The sequence below is a fragment of the Micromys minutus genome (genome assembly GCF_963924665.1).
Source record: "Micromys minutus genome assembly, chromosome: 1".
In the NCBI taxonomy this organism is placed as follows: Eukaryota; Metazoa; Chordata; class Mammalia; order Rodentia; family Muridae; genus Micromys; species Micromys minutus.
Window position 1 is genome coordinate 68,810,635 of NC_137969.1, and position 21,014 is coordinate 68,831,648.

At 35.4% G+C, this 21,014-nt stretch overlaps 1 protein-coding gene across 1 annotated transcript; it reads left to right on the forward strand.

Annotated features, from left to right (window-relative positions):
- Positions 1-5,733: 5,733 nt before the first annotated feature.
- MNDA (myeloid cell nuclear differentiation antigen) lies at positions 5,734-20,670 on the forward strand. Its single transcript, XM_080935279.1, has 7 exons — positions 5,734-5,819; positions 8,369-8,653; positions 9,553-9,665; positions 10,155-10,292; positions 14,330-14,752; positions 17,999-18,187; positions 20,527-20,670. Exons 2-7 carry the CDS (start codon positions 8,389-8,391, stop codon positions 20,569-20,571), a joined length of 1,173 nt encoding a protein of 390 aa, XP_080791405.1. The 5' UTR covers positions 5,734-5,819; positions 8,369-8,388; the 3' UTR covers positions 20,572-20,670.
- The last annotated feature ends 344 nt before the right edge of the window (positions 20,671-21,014 follow it).

Genomic DNA, 21,014 nt, shown 5'->3' on the forward strand with positions numbered 1-21,014 from the left:
GGTTCTAGGTTCAAAACAGTGTTGCAATCACAGAAGCAAAGTTTCCTAAACTGGAAAGAATCTGAAAAGTCATTCACACTGAGGACATGTTTTTCAGGGAGGAAAAGAAGCCAAGAATGTTGCAATGGAGTAGCTAAGATTGCCAAAATGCATCTAAGGATGAATGTGTGTGTCTTAGTGAGTATGAAGTTTAGTTCAGAATTCTATCTTTAATTTAAGTAATTAATTTAAGTAATTGTGATGGTCTTTTCTTAGAAACAATGTGAAAATGAAAATAAAACTAGATAGTGAGCTAGTAGGTGTATATCAGTAGGTACTGTCATCTGCCATTAAGCCTGAAAACATTAATCCTGTCTCCAAGCCTCACCTCGTAGGAGATAACCAACTCATGAACACTGCTCTTTTATTCCTATTTGTACTCAGATGCACATGTGCAAGCAGCATGCACTACCCACTGTGCACACATGCACCAACACACATATACACAAGCAAGCAAACAAACAACAAATAAAATAAACTTTCTAAAGAAGTGGACATCTCCTGGTATAATTCATAAATTAAAACTATTATTGAATAAATATGAATTAATTTTACAAAAAGTATTCAAGACTCACAGAGTTGTCTGTCTATGCCAAGTTCTATCTAAGGAGCTGTGCATCTTTTTGAATTTTATACCCCCTCCTTGGTTTAAATTCAGTCATCAAAAGTGGTAACCCTAAAGCAAGTCAGCACAGTGGAAGAAGTGTTGAGCAAACCAGGTGGGCAAAATGAAGAAAGGTCTTTAAACTACAATGTCTAACTTCTATTATTTTATGTTTTCTTTTTGTATTTATTATATTTGTATTTGTTCCTTCATATGTGGTTTGTTCATTTGTCTTTTTAAAAAATGGTGAAGTTAGTATTTTCTGGGGAATTTATTTCAGTTTTATGTAAAAGCAGATGGGTCCACATCTTGTTAAGGCTATGCAACAATGCAGAAAAACAGGATACATACCTACCTAATCACATTTGAATAAAAAAAAATCCATTGTTACCATCGAAAGAGTCAGCAGGACTAAGACCCCAGCCATGTGGACTCTAGCCTAGACAATGGCACTGACTGAAACCTCGGGGGAAATGGTCCTGAGGATTTGGAAGTTGATGGGCCCTGCATCTTCTGAATCCAGTACCTTTAAGAACCACACTTAACTCTTATGTTTTTTCTTCACTGAGGAGTATTTCTGACTACTGAGCTCACTCATTTCTTCCTATATTTTATCCAGATGTCCTTCTCCCAATCTCATAACCAACCTTTTACCAGAAGAGACATCATTTCCTCTCTAATCTTATAATAACTGTGGGGTCTTTCTAAAGCACTGTGTCCTGGTGAGTACAGTTCCTTTAGTGACAACAGTACAAATGATATTGGTCCTATTCCATAATAACGAATCTTTTTTTCCAACTGCAAAGGTGATGGCTATAAATATATAGATTCTGGTTAAATTCCTAATGACTGGTCTAAATGGGATTAAAAATGGCCAGTTATAAATATCCTTTCATATGACTTCAGTTGAAAATTCTGCTAGAATAATCATTTTCTAGTATAGGTAAATAACTTGAGCCTCTAGTGTATATTTGAAAAATGAAGAATGATGTGCATGTATAATGATTTTCTTGTTTCACTGAAGTGCCATCAAATTAAAAGTGTTTGGTGAGCAACCTATATGCAACAAGGATGTTCAGTGACTATATAAATTCTACACATGGAGAGGGGAGAGTAGAATTCATGTGCCCCTATGCTCATAGGCTCACTAACATAAGGATCCTGGAAATGTTTGAGCTGAGAGTTTAAAGCAGTCCTTCACTATTCTTTTTCAGTAGATGTCAGGCAATGGCTTTGACCATCCTTATCTTTAGCCTGCTCAACCATTTGTTTCCATATCCTGTTTTCAATACAGGAAATTTATCTCCCACTTCTGGCTATTGATGTAACACATCCTGTTGAAGCATGTTTCTCCCAGGGAAGTGGAAAAGGCAGACATTAAGCAGCTTCAGAAATCCTCTCAAAAAACTTTTCTTCAGAGTAACTCAGGGGAACAAAGTGCAACACTAACAAGTTTGCTAATGAGAAAACCAACAAGTTGCTTAATTAAGCCAAAGCATGGTAAGGGTTCCCAGGAGGAAACCTCTGCCCAATTAATGACTTGGGCCCTCAACTTTAGTAATTATCAGCATTTTCCCTTCAGAGATCACCAGTGAAGGAGTTACAGAGTAGGAAGCTTTGGGGACACTTCCTTTCACTTCCTCCAATTAGTCCTAATTAGGATCATGGGGACACAGCCAAGAAGTCAAAAGAGATTTTTCAGGTTGTCTTGGTAGGAGTGACTTTCCTTGGCTATATCAGAGATGTTGCCTAAATCGTATGTTGGTTTCTTGTATACCTCAAAGGTGATCATGTGACTTAAACTGATAGCCAGGCAGGAGTTTGAATCCAGACTTTGCCACTAGCTATCTTCGGTATAAAATGAGAACCACAGACATTCCGTGGACTCCATATTTAATATATGAGAGTGACTGTACTTTATGACCCTTGTGATATTTTGAACTCTATTTCTAAACTATGATAAATGAGATGGAATATAAAATAAGTATGATAAAAATAATCCCATCCTAATATCAAGGTGGAAGCACAAAAGAATTGAATCAATTCTAGTAGGTTGACTCTTGATTACACACATGCAAACATGGAGGGGTGGGGTAGAGTAGGGGAGATTAAGCATGTGAATTTAAGCCATGTCAGCCATTTTTGTCTTCTTTTCTGATTTTTTAGAACATGTTAAAATTTGCCACTTTTATGAAAAAGAAAAGCTCATCTATTTTATTTCAATAATTGCCTATCTTTACTATCCCTACTTGGCTGTACACTTAGGTGACTATTATGATTCTGAGGTGTGACCAAAACTAAAATATGCAAGTTAATATTATCATATAATATTCTGTCAAAAATCTTAGGATTTAATTCTAATCCTACAATTGATCAATATTAAAATATTTTACACAATTTACATAATTCATTTTGGCCTAATTTGCATACTGAAAGTAGTAGATATGTGGAAAACCAATGGGAAGGCATTGTAAAAGTCTTAAGTAAGCATACAGTAGGCTGCTACAGAAATAACTTTGCTGTAGCAAACATAAACTTTGCTGATTTCTAATATTCATAGCACCAGAAATGAGCCTAATTCCAAACACAAGAGATGATTTCTGAATCATAGAAGTATTGCATTAGAAATGACGTCAGTAAATGAGTATAATTATAAAGTCTCCAGTTATATATACGTACGGTGAGTGTTAGAACTCATTAAACTATGACAGAGGGCAGATCTCTGAGATACTGGAGCTACTCAAAGCTCATGACATGATGCAGACTCATCTCTCTTGGGAAATCTGAATCTCCTCAGGTATTAGAACTGTACTTTAGCCAGAGCTAACAGACTAGAATGAGCTAATTTCCTGCTCTTCCTGAAAGGAAAGTTCAGCTGTGACAGTTCAGCAAATGCAGTACTGCTTGGATGGTTTGAAGGGAAAGAACACAGCATGGGAAATGATTAAAACGTGGCATGGAAAATAAGTTCAGTTACTATTAAGATTCTGTCTTCCCTACAGAGGCATTCCCCATATTAGTGAAATACTTAATACATAGGAAATCATACAGGGTCTCCATATCATAAAAAAGCCACTTAATATGTTTTACTGCAAAATATCTCCAGTTACCTTTAAAGTCTATGATGTTATTTTTTGTTTGTTTGTTTTTTGTTTGTGGAAATTTATAGAAAATGGTATGAGGGCCAGAGAGATGACTCAGAATTAAAACATTTACTTAAGAACCCAATTATCTTTGTTAATTATGTTGATTGAATACAGTAGCAGGAGAGTTGTCCACTGAAAGCCATATAATCAATGGCATGCATGTACCTGCACACCCACACACGTACAGGGAGAGAGAAAGAGAGAGAGAGAGAGAGAGAGAGAGAGAGAGAGAGAGAGAGAGAGATGATAGAACATAGATACATACATAAATGGAAGAATTTAAAATGGATGAAAGGTGTCTGAATTAAAATTTCCATATATACCCTGCTCCAAAACAGGTACCACCTCCTTCACTATCAACATTTTCCAAAACAATGAGACATTCACTATATGAACATATTGATGTGTCTTTGTAAGCCAAATCCATAACTTAGACTCGATTTTTTTATTCATGTTGTACATTTTGCAATTTGGACCAAATGTGTAACATTATAGGATCATATGAAATACATTGCCCCAAGTATGGTCTGTATTTTACCTGGGCTTTTACTTCTTCCAAATTCATGTAATGCTTGATTTTTGTTTTTTTTCCTGCATCTATATGTTTTCCTTTGTAAAATGAAAATTAGTTGGAGCTTCATCTCAAGAGATAATTTCTCCTCATGCCCCAGGAAAAGGCTCAAGCCTACCAGGAAATATAAGCATTTATTTGCATGACTAAACTCTGTGACTGGACTAAGTTCACTTGCACATTGGCTTTGAAGTACAGTGCCTTGAATATAAAGACAGTCTTTCAGTGGCTTGAAGATGCACCCTTATTGCTACACATCTTCTTGTCTGCATATGCGGGAAATGAGCTCACTTTGGAGTAAGTGAAAACCTTATCCTAGGTTAAACCATGCTATTACAACATTATGCTCTATTAACAGTTTTCCTCAAACAGCCTTTTCCCATCTTTTTTTTTTCATAGAGTGAATTGATCAGGGAACTGCAAGAAAGGTAAGAAGACAGTGATCAGAAGAGAATAGAGTATTGGAAGTGGCAGGGCTCATGACAGTGGTCATTGTGATGAAAGAGCAGCTGGAGAAATCCACAGAGCATCTGGGCTGACATAGGAGTGGCATAAAGGAAGACAAGCAGGGCTATGAAGAGCTGGAGAATGAGATGCTCCTGACTGACAACTAAGTGCATTCCACACAGCGGCCAATCCTTAAGGGCCAAGAATGTTAACCCCTTAGCCAAGGATACATGACACCCGCCACTCTGGAGGTCACAGGATCACAAAGGCACTCTCTGTTTGTTACTGTCTTCACCTGCTGCTGCCAGAAGTTGATTATGAAATCTTCCAAATACCAGGCAGGAAGTTGGTGATTAAATCCCAAAACCATATGCCTCCAACCTGAAATGTCAGGACAAGTCTCTGGATCTTGAGGAATTAGTGTTTGTAAATCCTGGCTGTATCAGACTATTTCCTAGTCATGAGTACCTTACTACAATAAGACTCCATCTCAGCTGTCCATGACTCCTATCCAAGTAGAGCAGAAAAAATTTGGTCAGCTAGTTTTATCGCCTTGATATGGATGTACTATGTATATTGAGTTTTGAGTCTAGTGACTCCTGTGCATTTGTTTGCTACAAAAAAGTCATAAGGTTAGGACTTTTTTATTTAGGGAGATTTATCAGAAAAGAATATGAGGCTAAGCTGGGACTTTTTTTCAAAGTGACCACAATCTTTAAGGGAAGTGAAGATGTTTCACAAGCCTGGGAAATCGAAAGCTATGCACAATACTGGGAGGAGTCCTGGCAGTTTCAGCACTTCTCTCCCCAGGGACACAGCACCAGGAGAGACACACAGTGCTGATCAAGAAATGAAACCACTCTGACAGTGTCGTAATCGCTTGTATCTATCCTTACATCCCTGTTTGGTTTCTCATTTACTGACTGATCAGCCTACCTACTCAAACCAAACAGGCCACTTCTGTCCTTGAAGGTCACAGGATCTGTACATCACTGCAGAAATTACAAGGGAGGTGAGTCTTGGCTGCTTCTTAACTACATGATCAGATCTCTCAGTGAAATATAAAGGCACATAGAAAATAATCAGTGTTGGAGGGTAGGGGGACTAGGGCTGGTGCCAGCTGCACTCACACATTGAACCTGCTGTAGCTGGTTACAGACACTTCACTGGGAAGATGACAGATGACAGGATAAAGGTGCCATCTCTATTCCTATGACTTCTCTTGGTCTTCAGTTGTCTTAGCTGGAGAACACAGTGGAGCAAGGTGATTGTGGTGAGTGCCTGAGTAAGAGACAAGACAGACACATAAAAAGTGATAACTAAAATAATGTTACATGAGAACCAAACTTCCTTGTCTGTTCCGATTTTAGTGGGATTGCTTTGAGATTTTCTCAATTTAGTATGATGTTGGCTACTGGTCTGCTGTATATTGCTTTTACTCTGATTAATTATGGGCATTAAATTCCTTATTTTAAAAGACTTTTAACATGAAAGGGTGTTAAATGCTTTCTCAGCATCTAATGAGATGACCATGTTTTTTTTTCTTTGAGTTTGTTTATATAGTTAATTACGTTGATGTATTTCCATATATTGAACCATCTCTGCATTTCTGGGATAAAGCCTACTTGATCATGATGGATGATAATTTTGATGTGTTCTTAGATTCGGTTAATAAGAATGTTATTGACTGTTTTTGCATTGATGTTCATAAGGGAGATGGGTCTAGAGTTCTTTTTCCTTGATGGATCTTTGTGTGGCTTACATACAAGCATAATTGTGGCTTCTAGAATGATTTTAGTAGGGTTCTTTCAGTTTCTATTTTGTGAAATAGTTTGTAGATTATTGGTATTAGGTCTTTTTTGAAAGGCTGACAAAATTCTGCACTAAATCCATCTGGTTCTTGGCTTTTTTTTCTTGGTTGGGAAATTTTAATGACAGTAAATACTTATTGGCATCAGCAATATTGCTTGGGTTTGGTGGCTGCTTGATCTGTTTTGTTTTTGTTTTTTAGACAAGGTCTTACTATGTAACATTTATTGGCATAGAACTGACTAAGTAGATCAGGATGCCCTCAAATTTAGAAATTTCTAGAAATCCTTGCCTCCTAGATGCTGTATATTTTTATACTTTTAAAAATGACAATAATTTTTTTAACTTATAAACCTTTATGTGTCACATTAAAAAGTCAATATGTACATATAATGTGTAGTAATCTAGTCTAAGTAACAAACATTTCCATATCTTCAACAATCAATAATTGTATGTGTTAGAATTTCAAACTTTATTCTCTAAACATATTGAACTATGCAATTGACTGTTGTTTCCAATAGTTAGACTATTGTGCTAAACAAGAACCAGAGATGAAACTTACCCTGTGTTTTGATGTCCTTTATTGAACCTCTTCATGTTTCTCCTACACCTGCCTCTTCCCATCTCTACTGACCACCATTCCATTTCATTCTTCTACAAAGTTTATTTTTGTAAATGACTGAAACATGAGATATTTGTCTTTCTGTATCTGCCATGTTTTACTGAACACGTTTATCTACATCTTCATTCAATTGCATCCAAACTTGAAATTACCGAAGTTCATTGCTTTGAATTGCTGATGAATACTTACTGTGCATTTAGAAGCAGGGGAGATGACCAGTTATATACTAATCACAGTATTATGTGGAAATCACAGGACAACTTTGGGAAATTGTTTATAAAAGTTCAGAGATCTAATCTCAGGCCATTAATCTTGCACAGACTGGCCATTTAATGTATACTTATCATGCAAGTGTTTTTGTGTGTTTTGGTTTTATCTTTTCATTTGCTTTTGAAAAGAATTCTCACAGCTGCGAAAGGACAAGCACTCTCTTTCCATACCTCCAGTATTGGGCTTTCAGGCTCGTATCATGGTCCCTGGGTTCTCATTATTTCATTAACCCATCCACTAAAAGATATTTAGCTTTTTTCTTTATTTCAACTATTGTGATTAATAATTCAAAATATAATATTATAGATGCCTGGGTTCTAAATGAAAGACTCTTCTTCAAATATATCTGTAGAAATTTAATAGCTATGTGGTCACAGTCTTGGTCCCAGGCACCAGGATTTAGTCACTGTGAAACTGTAAGGCAAAATAAACATTCCTGCCATATTTTACTTCTCACAGGTGTTCTTGTGATAGTGACAAGGAAAGTAACCAATGCTATAGTAGGTACAAAGAGTCAGGATCTGACAGACAACAGGGGAAAGGTTTAGGCAGCTAAAGTTAAGAGAAGAGACCACAAGCCTCCTAAGTTTGCCACAAAGGCAAATCTCCAGACAACTATTCTTCACAACTACCCTTAACCCAAATGAGCTATCATTATTCATCACAAAGGTGGTTTTAAAGGTTTTCTACTAATCAATTCTTTCCCAATATTTTTGTGACATAAACATCTATTATACCACCCTCATTCTGTGAACATACCTATGTACAGCATTTCCACATAGCTTATTTGTTTCTATAAACATGTCTTTCTTTGGAAAATTTAAATATATGTAGAATAATATATGCCATTTTACTTCCAGGCTCACCAACAGCTTGAAAGATGGTGAATAAATATAAGACAATCGTTCTGTTGAAAGGATTTGAACCTATGAGTGATCATCATTTTAGCTTATTTAAATCACTGCTGGCTAAAGATTTAAGTCTGGAGAGAGCCAAGCAGGAGCATTACACCAAGGTTCAGATTGCTGATATAATGGAAGAAAAATTCCCAGATGATGCTGGATTGGACAAACTGATCAAGTTTTGTGAATACATACCAGCTCTTAGAAAACGTGCTGAATTTCTTAAAAAGGAGCAATCAGAAGGTAACATAGAAAAAAGAAGGCCCTGTTTCTGCTAGGGTTTGATTATTTCTATCCCCTTCCAAGCCTTGATGTCCACACATAGCTCTCATATCTTAGGTTTACACCTCAAAAGTCATAGTCATATTGGTCCGTTAAATTGTCCACTGAAAACATTCCTCTTCCAGTGTATGCTTGTAATTTAAGGAGTATATTTGGTGTGTATAGTATAGAAGTTGATAGAAAATTGTTGCTCCAGATGTAATATAGATGTTCAACAGTAATAAATCTAAATTACAAAATTATAATTTATATTTAAATATATACATTAATATATTGTCTCACCTATTTTATTAAGAATACTAATATATTTATCCTCTCTATAAAAAGATAAGGCCTTTTAATTTAATATTGATTAAATATAGCCTTAAGAAAGCATGAGTCAGCACTGCTTTTCATAAAATTATTAAGTTGGGTAAAAATATTTTAGAATGTTATTATCCACAATAGCTGTATTTCATTTCAGAAATTTATATCAGATTTCCTTTTACCTGTATCTATTATTTGAGTGTGTTATACACAAAATATGACCAACAAATCAATGAGATAAAATTTTGAATTTTTAAGAGAATGATGGAGAATGGAAATTAAGAAATCTTGGCTGAAGTACATGGGATCAAGGACAGGAAAAGTTTTCTCATTTCATATGGGACAAGTAATGGCAACATTGACTAGCGGGAGATGGTATCAAAGGCTGTGCCCTTAGTGCTGTGTAGCCACATTAGGATACAGAATAAGCATTGATATAAATGCAGCAGAGAAAAAATGGCAGGAGGACTACATGGTCTCTAGACCATCTATTTTGGTCTGTGTAGGCTTTCTTGTTCATGCATTTTTTTGTAATAAAAAAATTCCTATCCTAGTCACAGGAGAAACCCCACTAGAGACAAATGAGCCAGACGCAGGCCGTGCAACACCTACATCAACGACATGCAATACGGTAGCATCTGAAAGAGGGGAGACTTCCACAGCTCAGGTGAGCCTGAGGAACAGTTGTGGGCTGACAGTCCAGAGTGGGAGAGGTGATTTCTCTTCCCCCTGCTCAGTCTTCAATGTACTTACTGCCTTATCAGTTTCTCGTCAAGCTTTTATTGAAACTAAGGTTAACTGATCATATGGCATTAATATGTGCTCACTCCTACTAGATATGTCATGAACGTGAAAACCCAGGTAGAGCCATGGTTGGTCCATATTTATACAAACCCAGTTTTCTAGTTCAAATTCAGTTGTGTACTGAAATAGAAGTAATAATAGAAAAAATGCATATAACCTTTTTCTCCCTTTATTTGACAAAACCCTTTTTATGGCTATTGATGATCATATTTTGGACCTGGACAAAGTGTGGGTGCTACTCCTTCATGTTTCCAACATATCCAGGCATAATAAATCTACTACCTAATAATGAAGATGGACTCTTCTTGGTTTACCCTGAGACTCATTAACATGGCAATGATTATACTTTCAGAAAAGAAAAAATATGAATAAAGAAAAGACTGAAACAAAAAAGAGCAAGGCATCTGAGAGACCAGATCAACCTCCATGTCCTGAAGAAGAAACAGCCAGGTGCCAGTCACAAATACCCCAGATGTCATCTTTGTCTAAGGTACTCATTTTCTTCTCCCCTTTCATTTATTCGATCCAAATATGAGAAACCAGTCTCGAAATACTGACCATGCCTCCTACTTATCCCTGAAATTTAATTAATCAGACATATACAGAAGCTGGATATGATATATATCATCATACAAGGACAGAAACAAACACAAAAATATGTAATACAAATGTAGGATATTCTTACTCATAACCTCTTGGTTGGATGAGAACACTTAATGAACATGTTACTTCTGCCAAAGAGTTTTTCTACCTCTTTTAATCCCCAGTAGGAAGAGGGAAACAAGCTGTCTAGCAAATGTAAGTGTCAGTAGCAAAGGTCTTCATTTCTTGTTCCTTGTACTCTCATATTCCTTTCTTTTATATGACTAACCTCTTATCTTTTCTCTAATGTATATTAGGTCACTCAATTCTTCAGAACACTTGACATATTGTATAGCTATTCCATCTTAGACTATAATTGTCTAAACCCTTCTACTTTCTCTGTGCTCAAGTGTTGGTATCTTACTTTATTCCTAATATATCTCTCCAGTAATCCTATGCACAATGGGTTGGAAATGGTAGTGCTTACCTAGGTAATATTACTAATGTTTTCTTTTCCACTTTGCTATTTATTTTTACCATTAAGATATCCCTATTTTTCCTATAGATTCTTACAAGCCTATGATTTCACTGAGTGTCAGAAATATAAAACATTCAGCACAGAAAAGAAGGATAGATGAGGACTGTCTAGTCTAGTTAAGGCTCTGATAGATATCTTGTGAGGCTTATAGGTCACAAAAGAGGAAATAATACAGTTGAAATGGGAGTAACCACTTTTTCACTGGTTTTAAGGCCAACACTTTAGATGTAATCCATACCAAACACTGCAAAAGTAGCCATGAACCTGAGACTAGATAGGTCATATGCCTAGGAGAAAATCTACTACTATTATTCTACTAAAAGACCATAGCAATACCATGAATCCTAATGATATGTTGTTGCTTTACATATAGAGCAGTGCCTCACTCAGCTCTCATTAGAAAAGCTTCTTGCCAAAGGTAGAAATTAACACAGAGACCCACAACTAGCTATGTGCACACAGTGAGAGATTGTAAAGAATCCAGTGTTCAATGGGATGTTCGTATCAAATCTGTCTTCTCAAGACTCAGGCATCTATGTAGAAGAGAAGGATGACTCCAAAGAAACAGTTTCTTTCATATAAACAGGACTAATGCACATATGAACTCAGAGACTGTAGTAGTACCCATTAAAACAGCAAAGCTTCAAGACAAATGGGGAACTGAGAAATGGAAGTAGAGAAGAAGTAGAGGAGGAAGCAGAATCCCATGCCCAACAAAGAAATTACTCTCAGTTGATATATATATATATATATATATATATATATATATATATATATATATACACTAGCAAATAGAAAAATCTGTTTTCTCCAACAGTTGATATCAATCACAGGCTAAAGCAGGCCCCGTAGCCGTAGCCAGGGTAGTTGGCCAACATGAAAAGAATTCCATGTTCCTTGTGGTTTTTTTTTTTTTTTTTTTTCTTTTGTTTGTGATTTTTCTTTTCTGTTTTGTTTGGCTTTGTTTTGATTTTTCTGATTTTATCTTTTTTTTTTTTTTTTTTTTGAGGGTGAAAGAAGAACATGAAGTTGAATGGAGATGAGGGAGAATCTGGCAGGGGTGGGTATTAGGGAAGGAGGATCATGATCAGTATATGCTGTATGAAAAAAAAGATTAAATAAAAATAACAGGGAAAAGGCCAATTCCTGAAAGGTAAAATTAGCATAGTGAGAGAAGTGAAAGAATTTGTGGAAGTCCAGGAAAAGAGACCATTCACCAGAACCTGTGAGTGTAAGGAATGAGTTACAATCTATTATCTCGTGGTTATTCTTCCCAGGAGAAGCTACCTTCAGTTTAGACTTGTCAATATTTCATCAGATTCAGTGTTAGCTTAATAACATATGGAAACAGGATGATTGATGCCTCTTATTTTTTTCTGAGTACTCATTGGAGGAAGTAAATTTCTTGTCACAGAAGAAAAACTGATCATGCCAGCTCAGTCAGTCAACAGGGTCTCAGGGAGGGAGTGAGGACTGAAAAAAAAAATTAGACAACACTACAACATGACTCTAGCCAGTACAGAGGCTGAAGCAGTTATATTTTATATATATTGATATAAAATATATATTTTATATCAATCTAGGTATATTGAAAGAATATGGGTCAGTTCTCATATAAAGGACAAATTAATCAGGCAAGGCAAAGAATAAAGGGGTCACATTAGGTAAGAATCAAACAAAGCAATAAGGTCCCCAGAGTCACTGGGTCTGGGGGCTTAACTGGATTATCAAGACAAAAGGCAAGTAACCTGCTCCTTGGCTGTATCTCCCTTGATCCTTGCATTAACCCAAAGGTGAACATTCTTATCTCAGCCTACTTCCTCCTCTGAGTGCAGTGATAAGTACATGCCAAAATTTGTATAAGCATCACCAAAAGCTCTGCCAAGCAAACCACATCAGCATCAGCACCGATTCTTTCTAAGCTCTCTTTCCTTTCTCTGACCCTCCTCCCTCACTCACTCACTTTTTTTTCTCACTCTAGGAAATATATTTTACAAGTTAATCAAAAACAGAAGCAATTTTTAAGAACCTCAGAACTTACCATTCAGATAATATAACACTATTTCTTTGTATTTTTTTCTGATATTTTTTATAATTGTGTAGAAAAAGCTTCTACTGAGAAAATTTACAATAGTTATTAGGCTATTACTTGTTTTTTCAATTTTACATATCAGGACTGTCTTTCTAAGTCCTTAAATTAAAATGCATATAATATTCAAGGAAAACATAAGTATTTGTGTTTATTAAATAATTCATTATAGATTGATTATCCACTATCACAAACTCAATTTCTCCTTCAATAAGTATCCTTGAAATATGTTCATTTCCTTTTGTGGTTTTCATAATAGCCCACTAATTTATTTCACATATATCCAATAAATTTATTTAATTTTAATCTAGTCATTGCTACTTATTTACTTACACATGCCATTAACTGTATTGTTTTTCTTAATTCTTTTTAAGTTTTGTGAAGACATACCAGCTCCTACTTGGTTGTACTGATAAAAAAAAATAGATCTAATTGAACACAAATAATTTATAGATGATGACTGTGTGTAGCATGCTAGTTCACAGATGATTCACATTTTCTTGGGTCTGTGGAGACAGCAACACCATCTCCATATAATCAAAATCTATGAAGTTCATAGCTTTTCATTGCTTGGCATACTGTCTTATAGTTAGGCAGTATTCTTTCCATTAAAATACTCCATTGAAATCCAGTGAGCTGAGACCACTATACAGAACAGAGATCAGATTCCATCAATAGCTCACTGGTTTTAAAAATCATTGCTTTTGAAGAAAACTATCCATGTTTAAGTACACCGCTCTAACCAAAGTAACTCTACTTGAGCCTATTTAAAAGAAGGGGCTGTGAACCAGCTAGTATTTTTAATCATTTAATAATAGAAGATTGTCATATCTTCTGGAAATATACTGTGATTTATATCCTCAAAATAACCTGCAGTGTGTCCAGTGGTAACCAAAGAACTTTGACATCTTTATGGTATATGATAACTATTCTCTATATTCAACAACATTTAGTTTTTCACTTTTATCTGCTTTGGTCATAGTGTAAAGATTATATTTGAATTAATTATAATTTTACTTAAATACTTCATAAAATTGCTCTCAATAGAATGTGCTGTGTTTAATCTCAACATTTTTCTTCATGTGAGAAAATATCTCTGCTTTTCAGGGAGAGTGTTCAAACATCAGTGAATGGAACCCATCACTTTAACTCATTACCATTTTGGTCAAATAAAGAATTTCTGTTTAGCTTATCTTTAATTTTACAAACATAGAAATTGTTAGGAATAATGCTGAGATTGAGATTTGTCTTCTGTGAAGATTAATTTGTATTTGCTGATAAACTTACATGTTTATATTCCTGTATTTGTTCAAAACAGAACCAAGAAACACATCTCCAGAACCCAAACATTCCCAAAGATTCTTCTCTCCAAACAGAAACCCTGACAGTGATGGTGCTCAAAGCAACAGACACACTTGAATATGAATCACGACAACATAAAGTAAAGAAAATGTTTCATGCTACAGTGGCTACTGTGAACCAGTATTTCCACGTGAAAGTTTTCAACATCGACTTGAAAGTGAAGTTCACAAAAAATAATTTCATCATTCTTTCCAATTACTCCAAGAACAAAGGCATCCTAGAGATCAATGAAGCTTCCTCTGTGTTAGAGGCTGCTCCTAACCAAAAAATTGAAGTGCCCAACCACATTGTCAGAAAGGCAAATGAAAGTCCTAAGATCCATGATATTAAAAAGGGTGCTACTGGAGCACTGTTTTATGGATTGTTTATGTTATACAAGGTAATGTGTGAAAACTTGGGTTTTTGGTTGTTTGTTTTTTTGTTTGTTTTGTTTTAAGTTTCTACACCAATGTCTGGAATAAAATATGATAATTTTCCATTTAGTGCTTAATGACAGTATTGCCACACAAAGACTCAACCTTGGCTAGGGATAAAAAGTGAAATCCTCAAATAGATTAAGGAATAAGAGTGGTTGTCCTTTTAACACTCAACTCCCTAAGATGTCTCTGAGAGAGCTCTCTGAAAATGATTTGCGGAGATACTTCATTTTCCTACGTAAAAGTACCTACCCCTAGCTACAGTAAGTAGGAATTTGACAGGGCACAGGTTGGTACCATGCTAAAAGTTTGTATTTGAAGCTCTGTACAAATATGCAACACTTATTTATTTCTTTTGGCAGCTTTATGGCTCTTTAGTCTGTCTTTTTATTTAAAAAAAAAAAAAACCTCCTTTAAAAATACTCTGTTGATTTATAGCATACTCTTTACTGACTATGCATATGAACACATTTGAAAAGTTTACGAGTCCTAGCTTGAGTAATATTTAATATGAAATACCCTGGAGACTCTTTCAAAAATTACCTAAACAAGTGTGGATATTGATTGTGACAATTTGGGAATCATAAGTTAATATGGGGCATCCTTTTAAACTCAAAACCATTTGATAAAATGAATTGACTATCTCCACATATAGTAGGTTTAACCATTTAATGTTGATTCTTGTATCTTGTTCAAATAATTAATTATTTCTGTTTAGCTTCCAACTGAAGAATATTAAAATGAAATGACAATTTAAAATAAAATAAATTTGCTCTTCTAGATTCAATAAATTTCTAGACTTACTAGATATATACAGATGTGTAATTGATGGATCACTGGCCAAAGGAAGAGTATTAGAATTCAGATAAAAAGTTGACAAAGTTGCTAAGCTCAACAAATGTTTTATAAACTGGGCAGGTTTATGGTTCCTTAGTCTGTCAGTGTTTTTTAAAGCTACCTTTTACAAAACCCTTTTCTCTATAGAATACCCATTACAGACTCTGTATATAAACACAGTTGAAATGTTTATGAGAGATACCTTGTTCAACTCAGTAAACATTGGGAACATTGGCTTGCTTGGACATGGTACTCTAAAAGGGTTGGAAGAAGGTTTAATTGAGTGAATTACTGGAATCTTAACTCGCTCTGTAGTTTCTCTGCCAGCTGTTGAATAAATAAACATAAGGAACAAATGTCCACTCATCCCATTACAAGTATAAGACAGGAAGATGGCTGCCCAAGTTCTGATCCCTGTGATCTCAAGGAATCCAGACTGTTGAGGAATAGGAAGCAGTGGAAAACAGGAAGGGCATTCATTGTCTTAGGACTTACAAGAAAAAAAAATCTCCAAATAAAGAAACCAAATCATTATAGTTGTAGAGAAATGACAGGAGCTACCACCTTGCTAGCTGTAAGGAAACCTAGGGTCTTTGTCACTCTCAGACTGAAATGTGAAGAAAAATATTTTTTAAAATAATTTTTATTGAATATTTTCTTTACTTACATTTTAAATATTGTCCCCTCTCCCCATTTCTCCTCCAGAAATCCTCTATGCCATCGCCTCTCCCCTGTTTCTATGAGAGTGTTTTCCCACTCTTCCAACTCCCTGACAAGGCATTCCCTTGTACTGGGCATCCAGCCTTCAGAGGACCCAGGTCCTCTCCTCCCATTGATGCCTAACAAAGCTATCCTCTGTAGCATATTCACCTGAAGCCATGGATTGCTCTATGTCACTTTTTGGTTTCATCCTGGGAGTTCTAGGGGGTCTGGTTGGTTGATGTTATTGTTCTTCCTATAGGATTGCAAACACTCTACAGCTCCTTCATTCTGTTATTTTAAACTCTTTCATTGGGAACCCCATTCTCATTCCAATAGTTACCTGCAAGCATCTGCCTCTCTATTTACCAGTCTCTGGCAGAACTTCTAGGGTGACACCTGTATCAGGCTCTTGTCAGCAAGTACTGCTTGGCATCTGTATTAGTGTCTGAGTTTACTGACTATATATGGAATAGATCCCAAGGAGGGACAGTCTCTGGATGGCCATTCCTTCAATCTCAGATCAAAATGTTGTCTCCTTATTTCCTCCTGTGAGTATTTTGTTCACCATCTAAGGACTTCTAAGTACATCTGCACTTTGGTCTTCATTCTTGAGCTTCATGAGGTCTGTGGATTTTATCTTGGGTATTCCAGGTCTTTGGGCTAATATCCACCTATTAGTGAGTGCATACCCTGTATTTTTTGTGCTCAAGTTACCTCACTTAGGATGATACTTTTTTAAGTCCATCTATTTGCCTAAGAATTTAATGCAGTCATTGTTTTTAATAGCTAAGTAGTAATTTACTGTATAAATGTACCATATTTTCTGTATTCATTCCTCTGTTGAAGGACATCTGGGAACTTTTCAGATTCTTGTTATTATAAATAAGGCTCTTATAAACATAATGGAGAATGTGTCCATGTTATATTGGAGCATCTTTTGGGTATATTGCAGGAGTGGTATAGCTGGATCTTCAGGTAATGCTATGTCCAATTTCCTCAATAACTGCCAGACTTATTTTCATAGTGATTTTACCAGCTTGCAATGATACCAAAAAAAAGAAGTACTCCTCTTTCTGCACATCCTCACCAGAATCTGCTGTTACCTGACTTTTTGATCTTGGCCATTCTGATTGGTATGAAGTAGAATCTCAGGATTGTTTTGATTTCTCTGAAGACTAAAGATGTTGAACATTTCTTTAGGTGCTTCTCAGCCATTCAATATTCCTCAGTTGGCAATTCTTTGTTTAGTGCATTACCCCATTTTAAAATAGAGCTATTGGATTCTCTGGAGTCTTAATTCTTGAGTTCTTTGTATCTATTGCATATTAGTCCTCTATCCGATGTATGATTTGTAAAAGATCTTTTTCCAATCTGTTGTTTGCACTTTCGTTCTACTGACAGTGTCCTTTGCCTTACCAAAGCTCTTACCAAAGCTCTGCAATTTTATGAGCTTCCATTTGTTGATTATATTGGAACATAAGCCATTGGTGTTTTTTCAGAAAAATTTCCACTGTGCCTATGTGTTCAAGTCTTCACCCAACTTTCTTTTCAGTGTATCTGGTCTTATGTGGAGATCCTTGTTCCACTTTAACTTGAGCTTTTTAGAAGGAGATAAAAATGGATCAATTTGCAAAACTTTCAGAAAATGGATGTTAATTTTACTTTTGCAGATAAAAGTGAACCCAAAGAGCACAATCTATGAAATAAAAGATTGTACAGGAAATATGGAAGTGGTGGGAAAGGGAAAATGGCACAATATGAACTGTAAAGAAGGAGATAAACTCCAACTCTTCGGCTGTTACCTCAAAACAATTGATAAGGATCAAAAGTTAGTGTGTGGAGAGGACAGTTACATCAAGGTAAGAAGTCAACAGAAAATGAATTTGCCAAAGAGGAAACTGACTTCTGCTTTAAGAGTATGAATGTGAAGTTTTCAATATGTTACATAAACTATTCTGTGTCTGGAGGAATGATTTCAGAGAACACTCTTACACTCATTTCTAAGGGGAAGATTTTTATAAATGGATATTGAAGAAGTAATCCAAAAACATTCCATATATGCTAAACAGCAAGATATATGAAGAAGTTAAAATGGCATGTAAATAGATTTCCATGTCATTAGTAGTCAGAATATTGAATAATCCAGATGTGCTTTGAATTGCCAGCTTTAATCATTAGCAGTTAACTGATGCTTGGGAAAAAAATCTAACTTTGAATCTGTATTTCAAGATATCTGTATATTTATGAATTATCACAGTGTCTGGCACATCATGAGACAGCAGAAGGTTCTATTTTCTTAACTTGCAGAAGATAGAGGGAGTGGGGGGAATACAGGAAGACAGAGGGATAGAACAGGACCGAGAGAGACAGAGTGAAAGACGGAAAGACAGAGACTGAGACACAGAGATCAAAGAAATAGAAATGGCTTATAAAATATACCAAAGTATGTATTTACACACTATTAATTTGATCCATATAGAAGACAAAAACTCTGAGAACATTGAGATAAAGAACTGTTTTAAAAGTTCAGATTAATGCAGCATCGTCAGAAATAAAGACATAATCATTGTAAAATAGGTACATGTTGAAAGGTTTCGTGAGGCTGAATGCTTAGACACTTTAACAAATTAGGTAAAAGCAATTTGTACCTGTATTGAAAATTTATGTTGCATATAAACTTTATTCAGAGGCAGAAATATTAGTTAGACACAATTATCAGTTATATGCTATGCATTACATTTTTGCATTAAATATTGAGGAACTTTGTAAGCTGCTTATGAAATCTTTGGCAGTTTGAAAAACATCATACATGTGAGACACTAAAACTTATAAGGTGATAGCTTTAGGAATCAGGGAGCTACTTTACACAGATATTATTGAAGCTATATAATAATTGGATTAAGCAGAGGAAAGGTAAGTAGGGCTTTGAGCAATGTAAGTGACTACAGTTTAATAATAAAGGCCCTATGGTTTTATGACAGCTTGGTACTGGTAGTGATAGAAAATACTTTCAAAGAACATCCAGAGCAATAGAGATATAATATTATGAAACTGGATAAATGATTTCAAAAATGTAGCTACAAGTTCCCTGGCCTAGTCACTGAGAAAGACAATGAGTAGTGGAACTGAGATCCCCCTAGGCTACCTAGAACTGCCTGCAGATACTTAAAAAGAAAAATGCACGCATCAGTGATGGAGGTTATATCTCAGAAGATTGTGGAGCAACAGTTAGATGTAGCATATGCTACAAATTATGATAAACAAATGGAGACATCATGATACATTGGAAGCTACATGAAACACAGATATAGAACATTTAAAAATGAAAGGTAGTCCGTGTCAGCATAATTTGTGACAGAAAAATATCAAGGGGCTCTTGTGAAATAACTACATTAAAATGTAAGAGGTGGCTTTAACAGAAGGTATATCACAGATACAACAGTCCAAATACAAATGCTGCTGTATTTTGATACAGGGACATACACATTACTTGCTCTATTTTCAAGATTCATCAATGCAAGAATCCATTATAATAACTAATAACTAAGTGCAGTTGAAAAGCAAAGCTTCATACAGTTTTATTTTGATTTTCTTTTTTGGTTTGTTTGTTTGTGGTTGTTTGTTTTGATTTTTTAAGATTTATTTATTTTATGTACACTGTCACTATTTTTAGGTACACCAGAAGAGGGTAACAAATCTTATTACAGATGTTTGTGAGCCACCATGTGGTTGTTGGGAACTGAACTCAGAACCTCTGTAACAGCAGTCAGTGGTTGTAACCACAGAACCATCTTTCTGGCCCTAGTTTTGTTGTTGTTGTTGTTTTGTTTTGTTTTTGTTTGTTTTGGGGTATTGTGGGGGGCTGTAATCTAAATAATTCTCAAAACAAAGTAAATCAAGCCTGTTGTTGCGGTTATAATTTCCCTCATCATATCTGGAAAATAGCTAACCTACCCAAATAAACTAAAGCTGTTTGAGAATGTCCATTTTTTCAAGGACCACAGAATTGGACAGTATGGCTCAAAATAAGGCAATAGATAAAGGAGAGGAAGCAAATAGGATCAGCAGCCTTAGAGAAGGCAAGATGTCCTATATTGCCGTTAAGTGTTATAAGCAAAGATATGTGACTGGAGAAATAAAAACGGAACTTTATCTCAATGGCTTGGATCGTATTGAATTTCTCCCTGTCTCTTTCAAGGTCACCAAGGTTGGGCGAGAAAAGAAAGAATCTACTGCTAATTAAAGCACAAAGAAATGAAGAAAATGGCTACCCAAAAGATTAAGTCTAGGCTTTTATAGTAGAGATGCTAAACAATAACTTCTAAATAACAGCTTTAGTACTATATCCAAGCACTTAATAATCTTCATGTCTGATTTCTGATTTCGTATTTTCATTTGCAAAATTTCTTAATGTTCTGTTTTTTTATGAAAATAAAACTTAATTTAATTACTCTTTTGAACATCATTACAAAGTGCTCTGTGTCATTTTTTAAATTCATGAATGAACTGCTTAAATGTGCTCTATTAATGCTCTGTGGAAAATATGGCAGAATACATCAGATTTTGTTAGTGTTGAATTCTGATTGGACTTCCAGAGTAGTTTATTAGAATTCTTTCCCAACTCTGCTTTCTTTCCAATGACTGGTTTCTTTGCTATACAAAATTTCTACACCTTATGTTCTCCCA